General features: G+C 39.2%; 1 protein-coding gene across 5 annotated transcripts in view; it reads left to right on the top strand.

Annotated features, from left to right (window-relative positions):
• Positions 1–24,497, top strand: part of RANBP3 (RAN binding protein 3) — a 56,924-nt gene that overhangs the window by 22,822 nt on the left and 9,605 nt on the right. For 2 of the 5 annotated variants that reach the window (XM_052802690.1, XM_052802688.1), the window contains exons 3-13: positions 733–936; positions 6,651–6,687; positions 6,773–6,859; positions 9,563–9,634; positions 10,862–10,927; positions 12,503–12,595; positions 13,733–13,836; positions 20,121–20,240; positions 20,898–21,001; positions 23,398–23,476; positions 24,395–24,497. In XM_052802690.1, the coding sequence (XP_052658650.1) occupies positions 733–936; positions 6,651–6,687; positions 6,773–6,859; positions 9,563–9,634; positions 10,862–10,927; positions 12,503–12,595; positions 13,733–13,836; positions 20,121–20,240; positions 20,898–21,001; positions 23,398–23,476; positions 24,395–24,497 (1,069 nt within the window). The remainder of the gene's footprint in view (positions 1–732; positions 937–6,650; positions 6,688–6,772; positions 6,860–9,562; positions 9,635–10,861; positions 10,928–12,502; positions 12,596–13,732; positions 13,837–20,120; positions 20,241–20,897; positions 21,002–23,397; positions 23,477–24,394) is intronic. The other 3 variants (XM_052802692.1, XM_052802691.1, XM_052802689.1) reach the window with 2 other exon arrangements.

Below are 24,497 nucleotides of genomic sequence, written 5' to 3'. Positions count from 1 at the left end.
GAATATGGTAATGCTTAACTTCTGTTCTACAAGTGGAGACCTGCAGTATTAAATGATCTGAGGAAATGTAAAGAGTCTGTGGCAGAGGTTCAGCAAATATAAAGTCCCATTAGAGTGCACTAGCTATCCTATCACCATCCTCCTTGAAATAGATACGCAAACTTTTTAATTTACAAAAGAAAACATTGGTGTTGCTTTTCAGATAATTTATTGTCACATGAATATGAAAGGATTGTGTGTCTTGTGAATGTTATAATAATGAATTTCTGTGGAGAATTTTATAATCAACCCTACCTCCCTCAAACATTGTCTGAAGAAGCAGTGAAGGACATTACTTACAGTAATTGTCTGTTTAATTCTTATGTCTGAATCTGAGGGTAAAAACAATTAGCTGTCCTTTAGGCCTTGAGAGAAGGAGGAGTTAAACCCCAACAACCCCACAGCTGGCAAAATGCTCTTTTGCCAGGGACACTGACATTTTTAGCTAACTTTCAAAAAAGTGCATTTGCTCCAACTGGTGCTTTTTGTGGGGAGGGGAAGCTAATTCAGTCAGCAGGTTCTATTACCTGGTTTCTGTGTATTTTAATTGGTGTCTCAGCAGCAAGCAATTCCTTCCACCATACTTTGAAAACAGTGGAATTTAAAAAAGGATTAGCAGATCCTCTCACTAGGACGACTGCTCTCTCATGTTGCAGCCTTGCATTGAAGGGACGTTGTCTTTTCTGCTCCCAGTCCCCTGCAGAGCAAAAAGGTTTGTCGGATTCAGGCGAGGACCCCCAGGGAGAGGTTGAGCCCCCCCACCATGGTCTGGGTCACAAAGAATCAGCTGGTGAGTGCGACTCTGAGCACCCTGCTCCCGCTGTTGCCTCAGTCAGTGCTACCCCGAGTCCCACTTCTGAAGCCCAGCTTGCTCCTATTCAACAAGAACTGGCAGGGGTAAGTGTGAACCTACCAAGTACTTCTGCTGCTGAGGGGATTAAAGAAAAAAAGTCCCTTAACTAGGAGGAAACTGTTACTGTTAACTTTAGGTAGTGCAGCTCACTATCTGTCTAGTTCTTTGATCTCAAGCGTTAGTCCGCTCTAAGCTGTTGTTCCAATTAGTAGAAATGAAATTTGTTTGGGACTCCCTAGCGGGTATAATTGTAGAAGATGCATCAAGTATTAATTTTAAAATTTAGGGTGTAAACTGTGTGTTTGTTAAGGAAAAGAGCTCTTCTAAATGAGTGAGAAAGTGGGTATATATGAGGGATTTGCTTCAAGCAGTTAGAGAAGGATTGTTTATTCCCTCTGAGCTGTAATGCTGCAGCTTGATAAAGTGAGCAGCTAATGCTGTGTTTCCATTAGATATAAACAGGAGCTTGTCATGCCAACCTGTAATGTACTTAACAGATTAAAAGCAGCAAGAAGGATGCTAAAGCAAAATTTTTCAGTTTAGGTACTTGAGGAAAAAAAACCCAATCAGTACCTTGAGGTAGGAAAAGCTGTCAGTGCTGTTAATTTAAGATTTTTCTACTGGTGGTACAGCAAAATATTTTTTTGAAAGATTAGATGACTAAATGACTGCTACCATACAGTCTTTTGGAGTGATTTTACAAGTGTTCCTATCTTTCTGGTTGGTGGAGTGTGTTGTCTTGGTGCGGTTGAATGTCACTGCTCATTGTGACCGCACACTAGGCATGTACTTTTTCATAGATCTTTCCCTGTTAAGGCTGCTCCACACAATACCTGCACCCTTTTGTTGCATTAGGGTTTTGGGGGGGGGGGGGGGTTTGTTTTTTCCCAAGAATGGGCCATTTCAAGTAAACCCAGTGCCGAATGGATTGTCATGACAAGGTACAAACAGCTGTAGGTTAAGCACCTTTCAGTGTCCAGACTGCTGCTTGATGACCTGCTGCAGAAATTTTTCTATTTCAATTTTCTTTTGAACGTTAAAGTTTTCAAGGGTTGATATTTTACAATATAGCTGGTAAATGTAGTCACAGACTTTTATTTCAGTTTTCTATCATTTGAAATTGCCAGTGTTACTAGAATTGGCCGAGAGAACTGTATTAACCAGACTTTCAGGAAAACTGCAGCAAGTGGTCATTATCTTAGACTTGTTCTTAAAGAGCAGAAAATCTTACCCCAGTTAACTCAGGTCTGAAAGAAATTTAAGAACCAAAAATGCTGTTGGGGAATGTATGCAGTAATTCTTGGCTGCATCCTTGAACTTTACTCCATTCACTTAAATTTATGGAATAGTACAGTGCTCGGTATAGGCACGTAGCTGGCCTTCATATGCACTGGCAAATGTTCTTCAAATTATCCCAGTTTCTTAGGGTAAAACTGTCTCTTGCATCGACCTTCTGTATATTTCAAGGTATCTTCAGAGTGCTCATACTGGTTTGCTGGAGCAGAAAGCTTCATGTAATCTTCCCAGGACCTCAGGAAGATAGATGAATTAAGACTGAGTTCTGAAGAAGAGACACTGCATATTTCTTGTTTACTTGGTATTGTCTGTACACAGACAGGCAGATATTTTTGCTAAGACACTAATACAGTGTGGCCAGAGATATGGCCTTTTGCAGAGCCGATTATGATGTCTTGACTTCCAGCTGACCCAAGTGAGCCTAAAGCAACATGTAGCTGTGCCAGCAGGACTCCATTGTTTAAGAGATTCTGGAACAGCTTTTAAGAAACAGCCATGGCAGTTCAATAATGTTTATATATGTGCAGAGTATCTGGATTGCAGACTTGCTGTACCATGCTCTGAAGTCCTTGTATATATGACTTTTTGCATCTTAAATGTATTTTTCAAAGATAAATGCTGTAAGTGTACTCCTACAGATTTCACCTAATTATGTTGACTTTTTTTGCTTTACCTGAATTCTCCCTTGTCTGTTTCTGCTCATTATTGTGAATAAACAAAAACTGACAGATTTGTTGATGTTTGTGTAAGTTCTTCTCTGTTAGTTTGTTGGAACGACTGTGTGAGGAAGTAATGGGTATAAAGAAGCAGTGTTTATACTTCAGTATGGGATGGTTAATTACTTTCATCTGCACTTTTAAAAAGCAGTTGGTAGCCTTTAAAAAGGTAATTTGGTTAATCAGAAATGTGTCAGAATTCTAGGAGCCTCTATTTAGAAATAATTGTAACTTTTCTGTAGCTGGATTTCTAAAAGTAGGGGTAGAAGGGAATAAGTGAAGGGTGGCTTCTATTAAATGAGGAGTAAATTGTAGGTTGGATTTTGATGTTACTGGTTTAAGTGTCTCTTCAGCTTCTAATTTCAAAGAACTGAATGGAGAGAAGTTGAGTCACCCTAATGGTTCCTTATAGGATGAGATGGTCCTGGCTTTCATTTCTGGTGTATAGTATACTTGTGTAAAACATGTATTGCTGTAAAGTACAGATTGAGTAACCTGGAAAGAGAGGCCTGAAATGGAAAGGCTGGACTGCTGTTTATAATCACTGATTGTAATCTGATGGTTTTGCAGTCTGTCAGGTAAAATGTTTGTCATGCCTATATTCTCCCTATTTTTGTTTAGTCTCCCCAGCTTCTCCCGAATAAGCAATGCTGGTAAGCAACTTCTGGCTGCAGCAGTAACTTACTTTATAGTATGGCTTCATAAGAAAATGAAGCTTGTGCTAATACAGTATATCTATGTACACCCACCCCCATGCCATTTACCTTTAACTCTCTGTCAGGGCTGTCCAAAGGTGCTGAGAGGTATGGAGAGCTTGGCTCTAGATTCCTCTACGGTCTGTGGGTAGAGGCAGATGAGAGAGGAGAGAAAACATCTCGCTGCCTCAAGCATTTGACTTCTCATTGCAGGTTATGTGACATTGTTTGTCATCTAGGTAGGATATGTGGGAAATAAAGCTTCATTAGGTCATGTGCATACAGCTTTATTTTCCTGAAAGCCTTTCTTCAAGGATGAAGGATTTAGGAATATTTTTCAAGATCTGTAAGAGCAAATTGGTCATTGGTGAAAGCATTATTATAGTGAAAAACCATGAGATTTATCCAAGGTTGAGACGACCTGATAGGTGAATGACCAAGTAACAGGGAGTGAATATTGACAGCAAGTTTTTTAATAAAAGCAAGGAAACAGAGTGGTGTGTGTCTCTTACTGGATGCTGAGTATAACAAAATTAAAAAATACTTCCCAGTAGTGTTGGTGACTCTGCAGTGGAGTAACTTGTGTGTATTCTCATTCATTTGAAAACAGAAAATTGAACCTGGATATCTTAAATGCTCAGGTAGGAGTTTCAGTACTGAGGTAGACATAAATGAGGTTCTTTGGCCTCTCTGTGCTTGGGGATCAACCTAAGGGATTATGACTTTTTCTTCCCTGGCCTTTAAATTCCTGAGTCCATAAAAAATTTAAATCTGTTGTTGCATTTTTCTGGTGGGAGTTATTTGCAAGGTCTGTCCCAACTTCCCCAAGCAATAATTGACAGTGTGAGCTGTTTGTGAATGGGTGAGGATGGGAGGTAGCATACCAAATGATCTAGATATTTAGATGCCCATGTAGGAAAAAATACATTTGGGAGAACGGGAAGTCCTTTTTTAATTCTGTGCAGCATCTACTTTGACTAGGGTTGGCAATGTCAGTAACAGCTGTAACACTTGTCATGTGGACTCTTGCACAGCTTTAATCTCCTAAATCTCTTGAACTAGGAAGCAGGGAAATAATTCAGAGAGAGTAGATACTTAGCTCTGCTTTGTCTTCAGTAGGATACAGAGTTGCTTTTGGATATTGATGCTCCTTGCCCACTAAATGTAGTGATGGTATATTTAGTTGTACTTGATCAGTTAATGAAATTATAATGATGTGGTAATTTGAAGCTTGTGCTATACAGGTTTGACTTTTTTGTCTGTTACTTGAGCATTGAGAATACAGTACGTATTAGTAACAGCTTAAGAAGTTTTTGGAGTTCAGGGGGAAATAATTTGTTGATTTTTTTTTTTTTTAAAGGATTTTTGCACATAGAGATCTGCAGTTCCATTCATGCAAATTTTTTACCAAATGGTTTCCTTTTGCTTTCAGGATTTTTGCTAAAAATTGAAACATATTGCTGGTGTATGTGACAACCCTTTCTGTGCAAAATAGAATTTATTCCAACTTCAGATGCTGATTGCTGAAACAGATGACATCATGGTTTTCCACTTTAGCCTTATCTTTTGGGAAACTAGTGTATGTTGGCAAGGGAGATGCCTAATAAGATCATCTTCCAATAGTGTGGAGTACTTCACCAATTATCTAGGAAGAACATGGATCATCAAATACAGTATTAATGCAATAGATATGTGTGGATGTGGGGAGGTTGTGTTCCAGAACTGTCAATAGCTTTTCATTCCCCATGCTGAAGGTTTCAAAAGTACTTGACTAGGATGCTAGTGAGGTAGCTATTACTTTTTCTGTTAATGTAAAACAGAACAGAAAACCCCTTAAACTTAATTGCATAGGCAAAATGCAGTGTAAAGGGGTTTTTGTTAGCATTGAGTGAAATACTGATAGTATGGTAATATCTAGATTCTAAATATATGCAGTGCTAAATAGAAAGTTTTGTACTTTCTGGTATTCTTCCATCCAAGGTGTGTCTTTCAGATCATAGTCCTGTGCAGCCTTCACCAGTCCTGTTGTGTGTTGCCCGATCCTTCTGTGTCTGCCTGTTCTCCATGCCAAAGTATGACTAGTTGCAGTGGGGAAGGACGAGCTCTGGGGCTGCAGCAGGCTCTGTCTGTGAGCAGAGCTTGGCTGACTTGGGGAGGAAGAACAGAAGTGAGCCTGTGTGAAGAGGAGGTGTCTGTGTGTGTGGCCTGGGGCAGGAGTGGGATGGAAGGGTAGTGTTGGACTGGGGAGAAGGTCCAGTATGTTAAGAGGTTTTGTAATGACATGAAGATGGTAGTGCTGCCCTAGTCACCTTCCATAGGAATCCATCATGGGATTATGTTTTGCAGGAACAAGGGAAATTATATCAGCTGAGGAACTGGCAGAGCAAGTAGAAGGAGAGAGACCTAGAAATCCTCAGGAAAGATGTGAAACCTTTGTTCAAAGACTTCTTGAATATTGTGATAGATGGTAGCCTGTGATGTTTCCTGTTCTGTTCCTGGTACTGTGGAAGATGTTAGGAGCCTATCCATTGCTAATTTCTATCAACATATCATAGTACTGGTTTATAGAGTGCCCTTTGAAAGACATTCCTCCAGTGCTGTCCTTTTGTTGAAGGAACTGATGTCAGTTACATTAGTTAGGAAGAGTGCTTTGGAATGAATTCTCAAATAATGGGTACGTTCATGATAAGCTTGGAACTTCTATGATATTTTTCAAAATCAAACCAAATTTGAAAATTGTCATTTTCAGATTTTCAATATATAGAAAATGTAACTGTAATAATCATTGCATACTCTCTAAGGATATTAGTGCTTGGATATGAATTTTGAGGTATCTTATTTGTAAATGAAATATTTTTAATATTATTTAATAGTGTCTGGGTAAAACTCAATATGCCGAGATGTAAGTCATAAAAAAATGCTTTGCCTTGAGTGTGTATCACTGACAGTAAAGAAAATCTCTAAACTGATGATTAAAACATTTGGATGTGTCCAAAGAGATTGAAATGTTCAGTATGTGATTTTTGTTTTATCACTGTCATCTGATTTCAGAGATCAGCAGATGGATCAAGTCCAGAAGATGGAGATGGTAAGAGATTTGATTGTCAGATTAAAAAACACAAGTATATGTCTCCAGGATTTTGTGCATTTTCTCTAATTGCTTTTTTCTACAGAATCTGATCGAGAGGATGGGAGCTACTGTCCACCTGTAAAGCGTGAGAGGACTTCATCCTTAACTCAGTTCCCTCCTTCTCAGTCAGGTAAATGTTGCTACACTATTATATATGAGGAGGGTTTCCTTCTTATACTCTTTGTTTTCCCCAGTCATGTCAGCAGTCTTACTACTGTATGCTGTGCTTTGGCTGAAGACCATAGCAGCCGTGTACTCTGACTTTTTCTATGGTCTGTGTTAGCAAATTCAGTGAAGCCCAAAGGAGTTGATAGATACGTTTTTTAAAATATTTTCTATCTGTAAGCTTATATATATTTGTAGTTTCAGCTTTTAGTCTTATGCTGTTAAATTGAAGAATTTACCAGAAATCTTTTTGATTTGTTGTGATCAGGTTGCTTAATTTATATAAATGCTACCTTTTTCTTAGTTACTTTGCTGCCAGGCAAATCTTCCAAGTCTCAGGTTGTGCCTAAGTTGTTTTAGTCCTTTCTTTTTCTCCCATTCCCTTAAAGTAGAGAGAATTCAGTGCATTTCAGCAACATTCTCACCTGGCAAATGCAAGAGAGAATGACTGCTGCCTGTTTGTGTATACAGTCAAGGCAGCAAAATCACCAGGAAGGCCAGAGGTAAATTTCTGCAATTCATATACACAGGAATGGTCATGTTTGATATTTGTGTTCGCCCACAGGAACAGTCTTTAAAATTTATGCCTTCTCTCTTCACAGACAATATGAAGTTTTTAGCTTTGGTCAAGAATTATTTTAGCTGAGATATGTCAGTGCTAGGAGCAGGTTTGGAGACTTAAGTTACTTTGTTTCTGCCATCTTAGTTGAAATAATGGAGATGAGAAAAACGGTAAAGGAGAGAACAGTAAAAAAATATTCCTCTAACATACAGCACATTTGGGAAGTGTGACTAAAAGATGAAAACCTTGTTATTTTGCTTTTAATTTTAAAGAAATAAGTGATTATGGAATTTAAAATGTAGTTGCTGATATTTTATGGGCACAATATTCTCATTTCATGCTGCCAGTGCTAGTCAAGGGAAGAATCCCGTCTTAAGATCTAGTTTTTCTGGTGTGCAGCTTAATGGGTTTCAAGGTGTAGTCCTGTTAATTGAGTACTGTTCAGGGGACTGATGTTGCTGCTGTCTGCATGCCAATCACTCTTAGTAAAAGAACACTGCACAAAAATAATGAATAGGGGTTTTTTGTCTGTAGACTTTCTGTTAGGATAACAGAATGTGTATAGCCTGTTAGGAGCTTGCTTACTTACTAATTGGACCTTAGATTCTGAGGTTCCCTGCAATCACTAACTCTTCTAGTCTGTAATGCCTTTACCTTTTGAGATTAGAATCTGTAAAATCTCAGATTTTGCTTAATGCTAACATTAGTTAAGAAGTGGAGGAAAACAATTTATTTGGCACTCTTATGGTTAAATACTGGATGTTTCAGGATTCCACGTACTTTCTCAAGCATTTGCTTGGCTAATGCATTTTGACTACATACAGTCATTTATTCCCTATTTGACTCCCTTGTTCTCTTCTGATGTGTGGTGTTGTCAAGCAGTGTCAACTTTGATTGGAATTGCGACTTCCATAAAGGCTTCTTTGAATATTGCTGACAGTATTTGATGGCCTTGGTTTACAGAAAATCTTTCATTTTCCAAACCTCTTAAATTTTTTGTGGGGTTATGTTTCTCTTAAGGGTAGGGAAATTTTGCTTAGATGAAACCTGCATCATGTTTAAGATTAAGGCAGACCATAATAAAAAGAGAGAAGATGGAATTAAAGGAAAGAGGCAAACATTAAAAAAACCCCCAACTCTAAAACTTAAATACAAAAGGCAAGTGCTGCATCTTATGGTATAAAGGTGTTCAGAGGTGAGTTTCCTTTTTCTTTTCAATGTACTTAAGCTTCTTCCATGGCCTCATAAAAGCTAAAAGAGCTCATAAATATTGTCGTACTTTACCTCATGCAAGGTAATCTCTTGGAGACAAAAAGCCCCAGCCTACTATTGTTGCCTTGTGACTCTTGATGCATCTACCTCCTGCTCTGGTCATCATATTTCATAAACTGCATTGTCTGTGATCCTTTGTACAACACCAGAAGTACTTCAACTGCTGAACAGGGCCTTGACCAAACTCCTTATTACTTGCTTCTCTAGGTCCCAGCAAAGTGTGGAAAAGAAACACTGTCCTTTGTTCTTTTCAAACACTTTTTGCTCTTTTGTTGACTGTTATGCTTAAGTGTGACATCTGCAAATACTCTGATGTACTCTCCTTTGTTTCTGTAGAAATTTTGTCCTTGCAGGCCAGTTCAAACAAGTTGCTTAGCTCTTAGGGCAAACTATGCTATCCCTCTTAAGCCTTTTGAGGAGCACAGGTGTTAGCTTCCACTATTTAGTAGGCATTACACTCCTTTCTGCTCTCTCTGCAGAGGCCTTTTGAAATGTTATATGTATTTTGTAATGATACTATACATTCTAACATCACTTTTAATTCCTACTTCAGATACAGTTCAGACTGGGAATCCTGTGTTTATCTTCCCTCCAGAATAAATGAAATTTGCTCTTTCTCTGTTTCAGGAGAAACTAAGGGGATTTTATGGACAATAACCTGTTTACTTCTGTGGCTATAATGCTGTTTTAGTTTAGAAGAAAGAAAAGTCTAAAATAAACAAAACAAATTACTAGAAAAATAATTTTCAATTTACAGCCTTAATATGTCTGGGAACAGAGTTTATAATTAAGAACAACATACACAACTTTATTTTTCTTTGTCCTTGACTGCAGTAACAAAGAACAATGTCTTTATGCCATCAAGCTTCTGCGAACCCTCGACAGGCAATTCTGACTCAGAACCAGGTGAGATTCCTCATTTTTCTGATTTTTCTCAGCAAACTGCTGTTAGTCTGTCATGATCCAAAGTACTCTGATACTTCAGAAGTAAGACCCTATCTGGGAGAATGGAAGTGGTAATGATTCTGATCTTAGAGTTGTTCTCTTGCTCACTTCATTGCTTGATTTCATGCTTGCTGGAGGTATTTAAAATAACAAGTATCAAAATTCTTAAATGCTTTGGGAGTGGTGGTGGAAGACTGCAATATGACTCTATGCCTGCGTGTTAACCTCAAGGTAAAACTTAAGGGAAATTTTCATTTATCTACTTTGGATGCTGGTTTTTTTGATACTGAAAATCAAATCAACCATAATCTATGGTCATGATGATGTTCAGCCATGAGCTGTGAACTCTGTGTTGACAGTACTGTTTACTTTGTTAATTGTTGTCGTTCTGCAGTTTGGTTGTGTTGGTATTGGTGTATAGCAGCACATTTGTTATCTTATGCCTAAATGGCATGAGAATAATTAAGTACAGTAAGATGGTAAGGTGCTGAGTTGTCTTATTCTGAGCACAGCCATTATGCCCCTAAAATGAAACATTTTATAATTATACCCTGTAAGTTCTTAGGAACTCATTTTGTAATAGCTGTGGATTTATGAATATTATTTTTTTGAGATTTTGGTATTTTATCTGAAAGCCTTAACTGCAGTGAGTGCAAGCAAAGGAATTTTTTACCTTCATACTATAAAAGCATAAGGTAAAAGCTAATGGAATTACAAGAAACTAATATTAAGCAATTAATTTTAATTTAATTTATGATAATTAGCAGTTGTGTGCTTGTTAGCAGCTGTCATGTTCAGTGATGCTTTTGATTGTCCTTTCTTTAGTTTGATTCTCACTTAAAACCTCTGCTACCTCTGTTAAACCTCTATTAAGTCCTTCATGGAAGGAACTCCATTTCTCTTATGAAAATAGTCTGTTTCGTGTTTCTCCTGAAAAACAATTTTTATTTTTTTTTCTTGCAACAACTTGTGTTTCTGTCTTTGTGATGTATATTTGCTGTGATGATCACTGGAAATTGACTTCTTCTGGAAGAAGGGAATTTGTTCTTTGGAAATCTCCTTATGACTTTAGATATTTATAAAACTTGTGGGTTGCTACAGTGGGGAAAGCATGAGGAATTCTATGACTGACTGAATGTATGTAGTATGTTACAGCTATGTCCTTGCAATTTTGTATTTTGCTTCTAGAGGAAAAGAGCAGTGGATTCCGGCTAAAGCCACCAATACTTATCCATGGTCAGGCACCTAGTGCAGGTGAGTTCAATGTTTCCTGCAGCAGTAAAAAGAAACCAGTTCAAGCATCTTATTTATTTGAGTTTCCTTAAACCGCTGTTGTAACTGGAAGGTAGCAATACCTGTGTTTATGCAGAAAAAAATCTTGTATTCTCCAGAGTGGTTATGCCCATATCCACTGTGTAATGTGTATGGATACATTGAAATTTTGGCTTGTATCAGTCATGCATTTCTGAAATGTATCTCCCAGTTGTCTCTGCTTAGCATGCTTTGATTCAATTCTTAAGAGTAGTCCTGGGCTTCGTGAACTCAATTTCTTTGGTAGCAAACTGGAACAAAAGGAGTGTTCCAGGAATGCACTGAACAAGTTCCAGCCATTAATGGGCACTCAGTCTAGGACAGGCCTAGAGCAAAGTCTGAAATGTTGTTCACTCCCTACTTTCTCCTCTCCCTGACTTTTGACGATAGTGTGGAAGTCAGGTCCTTGACCCTACCTGTTCTGCTGTACGGTTTGGCTCTTAATGAGTTTCCTGTTTGCTGATGTAGACCTAGCCAGTATGGGAAAGACATTAATATTACAGCTCCTTAGGAGTTTGAGGAAACAAACAAAAACTATTTTGGTAATGGAAGCTATTATTTGTTATATATGTGGAAACTGTTTATTTTGTTTGCAGGAAGAATAGTAAATTTAAAAAAAAAAAAAGTGTTTTTGAGCTGACATGTGAATGTTTGAACTTAGGATAGTTGTTATATTTTGGTTGTTGTCATGTCCTTTGAATATGGGTGGCCTGAAATGGAACTAGTTGTAGAATATTCAGCTGAGTTGCTATGAGTGATTTCTGTTGCAGTATTTTATTGGATCAAGAGTTTATCTTTATTTTGTTCAATGAAGAAAACTGAACCTTCTGGGATTGCCGTAACCTTACAGAGTTGATGTTAAGGTGGTTTTGGGTGGTTTTGGTTCTGTGGGGTTTCTGTTGTTGGTTTTTTGGTTTTTTTTTTATTAGGGTGTTTAAGGACAGTTGGCTTTTTGAATCAGTGTGGAATTGAAGAGTTGTAGTGTTGTGTATCTTACTATAGCAAACCAAAGAGGCCAGGTTAATTAAAAAAGCCAAAAGGTTGTTAAATGAAACAACATGTAAGACTATTACACTACCAATACATTTGATTGTATGAAGAACAACAAAAAAAAAAATTGGTTTACCAGGATCTGGAAACGACTTCATCGGAAGGAGAAAAGACTTGGAATGTGTAGTTGAGTAATATGTCAGTCAAATAGGATTGCTTGTGTACTGTTCATTTCTCTTACATTTTGACTTTTATTTCTGAGTCAGTCATAGACTCTCTATGCTTTCCTGGATAAGGTAGAGAATATATCTTTAAAGTGTCTTTTCAGGCTATGAAGTTGTCTTCTCTATTTGGGACTAATTCTATCTTGAGGCTGAGTGAGGGATGGGAAAGAAGCGGGTGGAAGCTTCTTAAATGTCTGGTTTTCCATTGTATGTTCTGTTGGAAACAGTTACAGAGAAGATTAGATGAAGCTGAATTTTTCAACTTTAAAGGTTTATAGCTCTTGAAAAAACTTTGTACTTGCAGGTCTCCCTAGCCAGAAACCGAAGGAACAGCAGCGAAGTGTGCTGCGTCCAGCAGTATTACAGGCACCACAGCCAAAAACTTTCTCGCAGATGGGTGAGTAATGCTTTTGCTTTCTAGACTACTGCGGAGGGAGAACAAAAATACAAAATCTGTTTAGTGTAGCACTTTGTTTTTGTTCAGCATCTGCCCTTGTTTTTCTAGGTTTTTCCTTTCAGAAAAGAAGCATCTTAAATGTTAAGTGAATCTGTGTTATATAAGGGATAACACAGTCAAACCTTCAGTTTTTGTGTAGGATGACTGTCTCATATTGCCAGGCCTCTAACTTTGGTGTAGTCCATGCTTGGTTTTTGGACTAAAAAGACTTTTAAGGGTGTGGACTCGCAATCTCAAATGACAGCATTGACCATGGTGTAATAAGCTACTGCTGATTGATTGAACAGTAGGGATAGACTTCAGCTAGCTGCACAGTGATGTAAAATGCCTAAATCACTAGGAGATGCCTCTAGGCTTGGGGACCATTTTGGAGTTGAGACTTCAAGATATGATTTTAATTCTTAAGTTTGGTCATTTATATTATGCTCATTGTATTGTTATGGGATTTGATACAGCTAATAGAAATAGGCAAGATTGAAAACTGGAAGTTAAAGCAAAAAAACTGTTCAAGGTGTCCATGTCTCCTAAACTCCTATGTTTCCCTAGTACCCCACCTTTTGTTATTTGGAAGTTCAGTTGAACTGAAACAGAAGTAACTTCAGTTAATGCTGAATCTGGCATAGAACCAAACATTTCTAGCTTGATTTCTTGGCGTGCTTGTTGGCACAGATTGGATTCTACATAGGACTTAATATTGGGGTACAAATTTTCAGTGGGAGTTCAGTATGTAAGTAGCTAGATCAGTCCAAAGAGGAGCCCTGCTGGCTGTGAACAGTATTAGATAGGAGCAGGGTGGTTGTTTGAAGTTGTATATGTTGAAGTCACTGCAGCATTTGTATAGATTAAGTGACTTTTTGCTGACTTAGTTTTCTGCATTTGGAATTTTGATTCTGCTAAGAATTGCTGAATTGTGGTCCTCGTCTCTTGCAAAATACTATGGGAACTCTGTAGTTTACGTTGCAATGTTTCATGGGCTTAAACAACAAAACAGCATGCAATTTGCTATAGAAAACTAGAAAACTATAGACAATCTAATTAGCTAGAGAATTTATGTCATTTTCTCATTTCTTATTGCAGTTCTCAGCAGTGGCACTAATGGTGTAAATATCCCGCCAGATTCTGCAGCCCCATCAGAATCACTAAGTAATGCGACACTGAAAAGTTCTGACTCTGAAGACAAGGTGAGTTGAAGAAGGATTGGAAGCACACTCAAGGTGACAGACCTTAAAATAGTATTCTCTGAACAGTGCAGTTTCATCAGTCATAGCCCCCTTATCTATCCATATTATGGTCGTACACTTCAGGTGTAGTAGTAGATTTTATACTGTCCTAATAGTATGCTATATTTATCTTTACTAACTGAAGAACTGTAACAAAGATTTACTGAATCCACAGTTTAGGATGGTTTTTCATACCTACTTTCCTTCACAAAATATAAAAAAATTGCTCAGTTCTGCTTCTACTCTCATTGATTCCTTTTAATCCTTCTAACTTTTTCTAGTCTTGCTGTAAAATCTTACTACTGCTTGAGTGATGCCATTCCTACCATAGACGTTGAATTCCTGTAATTCAGGCATCTTGGTTCAGTGGACTGATAGTCAGAATACTGCTTTTTCATCTGATCAGATTGCATGAAGAAATACAGCTTCCTCCTGCAGATTCATCTCTTACTCTGTGTGCAGGGAGTCAGGAGAGTAGGGATTCGTCTTCAATGAGGTGGGGGGAAAAAGCTATCTACTCCTCCAGTGGCTGTCACCAGGTCTGACTGGTGGTCCTGTCAGGCCAGAGACTAGGAAGCATTTACTGAATTCCTGTTCCCATCTGAAAAGGCTTTGGTTTTGAGCTGGACAAACTGAGCGGTTTATGCTGCATGTGTTCAGTCTTCCTTCTCAGACTGCCTAGCGAAAAGTGATCCCCTGCCTACAGATGATGGCTTTACTGGTGTTGTCTTGATTTCTAACAATTGAATGTGGAATGGTGTTGGGAAATGTGAGAGTGGAACCACAGAGGCAACTGAAGTGAACGAGTAACACAAAGAAGCTTAGAGACAGGAGCTGATAGTAGGTAAAAAAGCAGAGGCAGCAAATAAATTCCCTAAGGAAATGGTGGAGGGAGAGTGCAGGTATGGAGGAGCTGAAAAGCTTCAGCTAGAGGGAAAGGCATCTAAGTGCATTAAAAGTTGTTTGTTTGGTATCTTGAAAGGAAAGTATTGAAATAATTTCTTCCCTGTTCTGTGTAAAGTGTGTCCAGTCCTTTCCTTCCTGCAGGTATTGAGCTAACTGTTGGCATCTTAAGATATGTTGACTGGGAGCACGAAGAGGATGTTTGGGGATTTTGAAGGGTGTGTGGGTTTTGGGTGGTGATTTAGGGTTTGGGGGTTTTTTTTGGTAGCTTCATTAGACAGTGGGTTGCTTTTTGATGCCACACTGAGCATAGAAGTAGTATTGTTAACAGTGCAAGAGTGTGCAACAGTTTACTTGAAGTCTCAATTTTGAAATCTGAATATCTCGGCAGAAAGACTTCCAAGTGTGAATGGCTTTTTAAGGTTTAGTGAAAGACTACTGCCATAATTAAGTAGCAATAAGTAAGTTCATTGCATGGATCAATATGAAATCTTTGTGGGACATGCTTGTTAACCTCTGTGTATGTCATTAGGGAGACCCTCTATACATTTTTAACATCCAAAAGTCCTCTTGACTTTTTTTAATCAAAGTTCAGGAATACTGACTTGGGAGGAAGTTTTCTGATAGAAGAAAGCTCTTAAATCTAGATGTGAAGGATCGCTGAAAGCTTATTATTAAATAGTATAAAGCTTCATAACTGAACATTTGCAATTTTACCAAGGAGTGTGATGGGATATTCTTCATTGTCTTGGCATTTGTAGTCGGCTTCATCTGCCCAAAGCTTTCTATAAGTAATTGGAGTTCATACAGTAGTTGTGTTAAATTCTGGAGTCTCTCTGTGGAATATTAGATTGCTTGATAAGAGTGAATGGTTACTTCTGGAATTAAAAGTTTCATATTAGTAATTGTTTGTGCAGATCTGTGGCATAGGTTTGATGTACCTATGAGAAAGCTTCCTTCTGAGGGCAAGTACGTGGCATTTTGCAGTTATATATGAGCCTGGTCTGCCCTTATTAGAGCAGATATGAGCCATGGTCTTAATTTACTGGCAGAAAAGATTTTTCTTTGAGGTCTCTGTCTTGTGCTTATACAAGGTAGCAGAGTGGGAACATTCTCTATCTGGTTGTTGTCCTACTCTGAGCATCTCTGTGGTGACCTGGACCTATTTTGGCTAGGCCTTGTCTCTTTGTCTTGAAAATCACCAGGAAACTGCAGGAGCCCTAAGCAACATAATCCTTAGATGGGTACAAGCTACAGCCTTCTATTCAACCTCCCTTGACTGGTAGGAGAGTCTTGTGACAAAGTCATCAGATGTGCAGGGAAGCTTGATAGGCAGCCGTTCAAGACTACCATGCAGCCCTTGGCCTTTTTGGCAGCAGGGAGATACTGATCCTTATCCAGAAGGAGGAGAACCTGTTAAGGAGATCCTAGGATAATGATTTTTCCTTTTTGTTCAACAGAATGCTCCTTTACCCTGTCTGCACCATTCAGTGGTGGAGGACTACTCCCAGCAGGCAACACTGGCCCGTTTCTGACTACCAGCAGAAAAAGGATGTCTTTGAAATGCCAGAATTAGAATCTGAAGGCAGATGATACAGCTAGGTTATGCAGAGGTTATGTCCCTTAAACATAAAATGGGATTTGCAAAACTCCTTTGGACCCAATTCAGTGTTGTTTTCCCACTGCCTCTTTCCCCTGCGCAATATGTGCTGAAGGTGCCATGGCTGGCAGCCTGTCTGAAGCACCTGTAGGCAACGCCCTGCGTGAGAAACTAACAGGAGGAATTGGAGATCTGTGTGTGGCAGCAGTTCTATAACCTCACTGGGATCACGGATAAAAGAGGTTCACTTGGATAACTGGAGTACTGCATTGGATACATACGGGCTTTTTAGGAAGTAGAGCAGGAAAGGCAAGAAGGGGATGTGTTCTGCTATGCTCAAAGAAGCTGCTTGAATGCAGAGGCTTTGGTTTGGGAAAGGTGCTGAGTTGGTCAAGGCTTTATAGGTTAAGATCAGAGGGGAAGCCAACAACGTGGAGATTAAGGTGGACCTTCATTAGAGTTGGACCAATCAAGAGGAGAAAGTAGCTAAAGCCCTTGTAGAACTGGAAGCTTCACAATTGCAGACCTTGGTTCTAACAGGGAACTTAAAGTACTTTGACACCTGATAAAATGGCAACATGTCGTCATGTAAATACTCCTGGAGATTTTAGGAATAAGGTGAGGACAGTCTTTGGTTTGGTTTTTTTTTAATGCAGGTGCCAGATAAGTTGACCAGGGAGGTACTCAGCTGGACGTAGTATTCACAGCAAAGAACTGGTTAGGCATACAAAGGTTGAGAGTAGCTGTGTTTGCAGCAGCTATGAGATGGAGTTTGAGATCCTGAGGGAAGTGGGGAAGCTGAGTAGTCAAATAAAGACCCAGACTTCAGGAGAAAAGACTCCAGCTTGTTCACTGAGTTTGTTGGTAGGACCCTGAAGGACAGAAGGGCTCAGGAGAGCTTGTTATCTTTATGGACAACCACCTTAGAGAATGAGTAGTTTATCCCGACGTGCAGAAAATTGTGCAAGTGTGGCAGGAGGCCAGCATGGATGAACTGGGAGCAACTTAAATCCAGAAAGGGAGTGTACATAAGTTGGGAAAGAAGTCAAGGTACCTGAGAAGTATACAAAAAGATTGCCTGGACATGTGGGGAGAGAACTGGGAAAGCCAAAGTTTAGACATTTGGAAATGTCCAGGGATGAAAGGGCTGCATGAAGGGCTTCTACTGGTGCATTAGCAGCAAAGGCAAGATGAAGGAAAAATGTAGGTCTGCTGCCAAATGTTGGAGGGAACCTACTGATGAAGGACATGAAAAAATCTGAAGGAGTCAATACCTTTGTCTTGGTTTTTACTGGAGAGGTCTGCTGTCAGGTCTGCTAGGTCCCTTGTCCTAGGGGAAGTTTGGGGGAGTGAATTATTATAGTAAATTCACTTAAGAACCATCTAAGACAGTTTGACATATACAAGTCCATGGGACCAGACAGGATGCATCCATGGGTGCTAAGGGAGCTGTCTGGTGTTTGTGTGAGACCACTGCCTGTTATCAAAATGTTGTGGTACCGTGGGAGGTCCCCATTACTGGGAAAGAAGAGAACATGGCACACACTTTCAAGAAGGGCAAGAAAGAGGTTCCAGGAAAGTAGAAACTGCTCAGCACCTTCCTCTCCCTTCCTGGTGAAGGAGTCCTAGGATATGAAGCACCTTACAGTGATTGAGAACAGCCAGCAGGGATAAAACGTGGTGACCAACCTGATTTCCATCACCCCCCTGCACTCTGATGAGATGATTGGCTGTGCAGAGAGCAATACTTGTTGGTTTTTACTTTAGCAAGGTCTTTGACATGGATGGTCTCTGGTGTCATTGTCATAACCAAACTGGAGAGAGATGTACTGGTTAGGTAGAATTCAAAGTGGGTGGAAAATTGGCTAAACCAGTGAGCTTCAAGGGTAGCAGTCAGTGGTTGAAAGTCTGATGGGCGGTCAGTTACTAGAGGCATTCCTCTAGGGCTGACATTGAGGTCAATACTATTTAATGTTTACATGAACAACCTGGTAAGGTGGAGTGAAGCTTGTTAAGTTTGTGGATGCCAGTAAACTGCAAGAAGGGGAAAATGGTCAATATGTTGGAAGGCAGGGCCATTCAGAGGGATTGCAGCAGGCTGGAAAAATGAGCCAAGAGAAACTAAGTGACAGTCAACAAATGCAAAGTCCTGTACCTGGGGTGAGATAACCTATGTGTCACAAGGACTGGAGAGTGACTAGCTAGAAAACAGCTATGCAGACAAGTACTTGGAGATCCTGGTGTTGCATGAAGGATGTTGAGACAAGTTCTCATGTACAGAACTTAGTAGCGGGGTCTATAGCTGATAGTATTCCTTCTAAGGGTGACAATCATTCTACTTTGGAGGAGGGGAGAGCAAAAGGGGGAAGAAAAGGGAAGACTTTCCATGGGTCAGCCAGGAAGACAGTGACAGGGGTTTCCCAGACAGGCATCTTCCCACTGGGCATCCTCTCCAGTGGAGGAGGTGGTATCCCATAGTACTCTTCCTATAGTAACTATGTAGTTTTCATCAGGATATGCTCAAACTTCCTACTGGTTTTTTTCTGCTTATGATGCTGTTAATGCTTGTTGGAGCATGCTTTGATGAGGAGCAGCTGCTGTGTGCTGATTAGTTGTTAGGCTTTGTGCATGCATATTGTTGGGTCTTCTAATGTAAATCAAAAGCTACAGGGTAGGAAATCAGGAGAGAAGAGGGAGGGGGTGATTCCCATGCTGGTTCCAATTGCTTCCCAACACCACTATAAGGGTTTCAAGGTGTGAGGCCCTGAGTATAATGGGATGAGAACTGTAGTATGAGAATAATAGGGGAAAATACTGCCATGGCAGCTGCAGTGAAAGGTTACAGAGCTACTAATGGAAAGTGGGCTGCAGAGGTGCAGGATAGAAGGTGGTCCTTAGCAGGACAAAAGGTTCAGGAACCTTGAGGTCCTGTGCAACAGTGATGAACAAGCTGAACATGAATGAGTAGTGCATCCTTTTATTGATTAAGAGAACATACTGGGCCGCTTTACTAAGACTGCAGCCATTAGATTCAGAAAAGTTATTGTTCCCCTTTACTTGCCACTGGTGGGTGGCATCAGGAGTATTGTGTATAGTTTGGGGCTTGCCAATACATGAAAGACACTCAATCACCAAGGTGACTAATGGCTGGAGCACCTGATGTCTGATGAAAGAGTGAAAAAGCTGAGTATGTTTTGCTTGGGCTAGGGGAGGGGAATTGAATTGTTCTCTTCAACTATCTAGTGGTGGGCTGTAGCAATATAGAATGAGACTTGGAAGTGCCTACCAAACAGATGAGAGGCTGCAAGTGTGGGGAAGAGCAATTCTAGTTGGGTATTAGGACAGAACTATCATATTTAGTGCAGTCAAATGTTGAACCAGGCTAGCAAACTGTAAAACTGCTATTCTTGGATTTTTGGAGACTTGACTGTACGAGGTCTCATGTAGCCTAGCATAATTTTGAAGTTGATGCTGCTTTGAGCATGGTTTGGAGCAAATGATTGTTAGAGATCCCCTTGAACCTTAACTGTTCTGTGGTTTGTTTTTTTTTTTTTTTTAATTTTTTTAAGTTGTTTTAAACAACTGTGGAATTTTTTTTAAATGCAAAATTTGCCTTGTAGCTCTAGAGACGTTATCAGCTTGTCATTGTAAATGACTGTGTGATTCACCATGTCGTAACATGTGTGTTTTGTTTAAAGAAACTCAATTACCTAGGCTAAAGTTTTCAATTTCTTTTCTTTAGGCAGGAGAATGTCAGAAAAAAGAGTCCAACAGTACTTCAGATGATGACAGCTGTGAGAAGGCAGAACTAAATGCACAACAAGCATTTGTATTTGGGCAAAACTTAAGAGATAGAGTTAAGGTAAACACGTGTTTGTTGTCTTGACTAAGAGTTGATGTATTTAAGTGAGGATAAGAAGCAGTGGAACAGATCATTTGTTGGCACGAGCTTTACACACTGTTTATGAAGTACTTTGAAGCCACTATATAACAGGGTTAAAACCTCCATGTACATATGCAAAAATAGAAGCTGTGAACACAGTTCAATTGGCTGTTTAGTAAAAAAGGTCTTCCAGACATTTAATAAATTAATTAATACTGTTTAGTAGCATAAGAAGCTTTTTCAAAAATAAACACATCTGCTGCAGTCATAGGTAACATCTAAACCTCAGTGCGACATGTTTTCTCTTACATTTTGGGTCAGAATTAAGTTGAAATGTGTTCCTAAGATGCTCCCATGCAACCAAGACTTCACGGAAAAGGTGAGAAAAGAAAAATAGGGCAGCCTGGGTTCAAACCTGTGCATGGAGTAATTGACTGGATTGTTAGTACCTCCTGTTGAAGACAGGTTTGTGCAGGTTTCCTAGCATAAAAAAAGAAAGTGTAATACTGGGATGTAGGCTTATATTGTTTTATTGTAGAAAGTGTTTGTGGATGGAACTTTGTCTTGAGAAAGAATGAGCTGAAAATTTTGTGGTCAGTAGTTAAAACTGTCAATATATACTTGTTCTTTTTATAGCTGGGAGATGAAAGTGATGAAACTGCCGATGTACAGAATGTTGGCCTTCCTACATCAGACGTACCTTCTGCAACAAATTATTTTCTACAGTACATCAGTTCCAGGTGAGACTACAGGGAAACCTATAGGACAGTTTTCCTTATTCTGTGTTCAAAATTATTTGTGATTCTGCTCTTTATTGGATGCAGGGCTTATACTGGGTCAGTGGGAACCCAGGCTTCTGAAGAATGAGGTGGCAAACTTCAGATCTGGGGGAATCCTCAATCATCTGGTCAAGGGAGATGCATTTGACACCATTTACTTGACCACGTCCTCACCAAAGCCTACTTTTCTCTACTTACTCACCAAAGAAAACTAACAAGCATAAGATGAGAGAAGTCTTCTCATGAATGATTAGAAAGAAACAGTGATGGAATAAATTGGGGCTACCAGTAGAGTCCTGTAGAGATCTATGCTGTATTTGTGGTGTTCAGTGCTTCATATATGATAAGGATAAAGGGAAGAATAGTTTAAAAAAAAAAAAGGTCGTTTGTTCATGATAATAAGCTTTTCAGAGCAATATAGAGGGCCTGTGTGAATAAGCAGGAACCTAACCATGGGAGGTCTTTGAGAGAATTTCTGATTAGGCAATAGCATCAGAAGAAATTTGATGTAGGTATGCATAAAGCGAGGCAGCCAGGAGAAAACTGCTCATTCTATATATACAGTGATGAACTTTGACAGTCTTCACTTAAGGCTAAGATGTTGAAATGGCTCTGTCAAAATGTTAGCTCAGTAGTGCTCAAAAAAAAAAAATCAAGTAGTGTTACAGAAAGATTAGAAAACAGAAGAGAATTTCTTAATACACAGAGCTGTGAATTCAAGTAATAACTGGAAAACCACGGGGGGAAAAAATCCCACTGAGAGCAGGAGTGGACCGACATCTCTGCTCCTGGAAGAATCTGAACTGCAGATTTTTTGAGGCCATGAAATAATTAAGAAAAGCACCAATGTGTGCTTGCCTTGTCCTTATCTTCTGCATTTTTAAGACCTTGTTGTTCACCATGAAGTAGGCACTTGGCAGTTTTGCAGTCTTAATCCCTTTTGACATTGAGCTTTTCAGATGATGCATTGGAGAGGTAGAGAATACCACAGAGTGGCTCTGTGAATGCCAGGTCAATGCCTTTCCAGAGATACTGTCAGATTTTTTTAATCCTATTTGGCAGACAATAACTTCTAATATGTGGGCTTCAAATACTGGAATATTAGTTTCTATCTTTCAACTCATATGACATCTACTGCCATATTTTGATTGAGTCTTCACTTTGGGAGGATTTATTCATGGTAGGTCAATTGCCAGAAACCTAGTTTTGGCCTTGCCTTTTAAAAAAAAAAAGTATCTAAGTGGAGTTGGCTCTTTTTTAGCTGAGATGGCAAGACAGTATGGCCATCAACTTGTAAAAGGAAAATTCCTCCCTTTTGTGTAATATGCTGCTAGTCCTTTAAAAACTGTAAACGTGCTAGGTCACATGGCAGATATTGGTAGATCATCTTGAGTTCCCAGTTGGCATTTGGAGCTCAGAACTGTGGTATTTAATTCCCGTAGTAGGTAAAAATTCCTTCCCCTGAGGACTTCGTCTCTTCTTTGAATCTCCTTATTCAGAAGTAGCAACTCTACATGCATGATTTAAAGGTTTGTTTAGTTCTGCTTGAATCATGTAGCAGTGACATGTGCCTCTATTTTCCAAACTTAGTGAAATGCACATAGGCTTGATGTCAAGTGGTCTACATTCTGCATGTTCACTTAGTAAGCATCTTGATGTCTTAGAGGCATGCCTGAAGGGAGGGCATATGAACAATGACTTCTTAAGTTTTTGAGTCTGTAAAATAGTAAAACTATTGTCCTTCCTAAATGGGATTTTAAAATCTGTTAATAAAAATGCCATACGGGAGGAGGATGCTTATTCTATAAGGGAGGGTTGAGATTTGATTGTGAAACTTTTTGGGGAGGCTGTAGCATTGCAGTTAGTCTAATAAAAGGCATTCATTACTTATCCCTGCTACCTTTGCTTCAGTTATGATATTGCAAGTGGTTTTGTTTCAGTTCTTTCCCTTTCTGAGAAAATTGACCTAAAAACATGTAATAGTTCAAGTTTGTGCATATAGAATACTGTTTAAAAAAAAAGTATGTTATATGATTAAACAGGAAGCCCTCACTTAGCATTCAGCATTGCTTAATATGTAATTAGATATCTAAAGGGAAGATATTTACAGTGACAAAATAATTTGCCATGATTCTGAGAGAATTCTCATTCTGTAAAACCAGTATGTGCTCTCATACTACTAAATTGAATTAATTTTTGCTTATGTTTGTGTCAACCAGTGCTTAATTTTTAAAGCCCGTGACAACTGCTCACTTTTTGAGGAATTTTATCAGTAGAAGACAAACAGATATTTTCCTGACTTATAAAACCTGTTTTGTTTGGGTTTTGTGTTTTTGTTTGTTTGGTTTTTTTTCCAGTGTAGAGAACTCTACAAACAGTGCAGATGCATCTAGCAACAAGTTTGTTTTTGGACAGAACATGAGTGAGCGAGTCCTAGTGAGTATCCACTGTGTATGAAATGTTGTAATTTTGTGAGTAGTTTGCATTATGGATTCTCACTCAGGAATTTTGAGAACCTTTAATTATACTTGTCACTTGGAGCACAGTTTTCTTTCAGTGGTTTCCCTTGTAGGTAACTTATTTTGAGTGCAGCGTGGGGGTTTCATTATGAGCTATTGTCTGCAACAGCAGTGTTGTCCAGGATTTCCCTGCCAAGCTCTACCAGTGTAAGGAGATTCGAGTGCCTTCTCTGTAGTGCATGTGGTTCCTAAGTCCAAGCACTTTATGGCACAGCTTGCTTCTTTAAATGGCTTCTTCGATATAACTATTTGAGGGTATTTTATGTTTGCTGTCCTCCAAATTGAGAAAAGTTCAGTTGCATGACTCCCCCAGTGATGGGATTTCAAGTCCAGCAGTAAGGCAGCTGCCTCAGTACTGAGGTATGATTCAGGAAATTCTCTTTATTGTGTACTGACCTAAAGTATAAATTCTAGTGCCCCACTGTTTCCTACTGTTGTTTTTATTGCTGTGCTGGTACAAAAGGGAAGCATTTAATGCTGTGCATTCATACCTGTCTTAACTGCTGAGCAGGGAGTTCAGTCAAGTATGCCTTGAGTTGAACTGTAGCTGAAACTGGTTTGCTTTGTTGAGCATAACTTCAGAATAAGAGTTGAAATTTGGTTTCAGTTCAGGGGAAAATAATTTGAACTAGTTTTCAGGTCACACTCTGTTCAGTTCCTTGGCTGGGGTAGTAGGATGGCTTTTACTGTGAAAGCATGTCATCCCTGGGATTCTTCTTTTGCTGTATGGTTTATAAACGCTAGGGCTTCCCTCAGTAATTGATCACTAGTCTTGTTCTGCAAAACTAGTGTATACTTTCTCTCTTCTCTTTACCTCCTCTTCTTTTTGCAATAGAGTCCACCAAAATCAAATGAAGGTAGTACAGAGAGTAATAAGGAGAATGCTGCTACAGAGTCTGGGTCTGAATCGTCTTCTCAGGAAGCCACGCCAGAGAAAG

Source organism: Harpia harpyja, chromosome 11, assembly GCF_026419915.1.
Source record: "Harpia harpyja isolate bHarHar1 chromosome 11, bHarHar1 primary haplotype, whole genome shotgun sequence".
In the NCBI taxonomy this organism is placed as follows: Eukaryota; Metazoa; Chordata; class Aves; order Accipitriformes; family Accipitridae; genus Harpia; species Harpia harpyja.
Note: the sequence above shows the minus strand (reverse complement) of the source record. Positions and strands in the feature narration are given on the sequence as shown.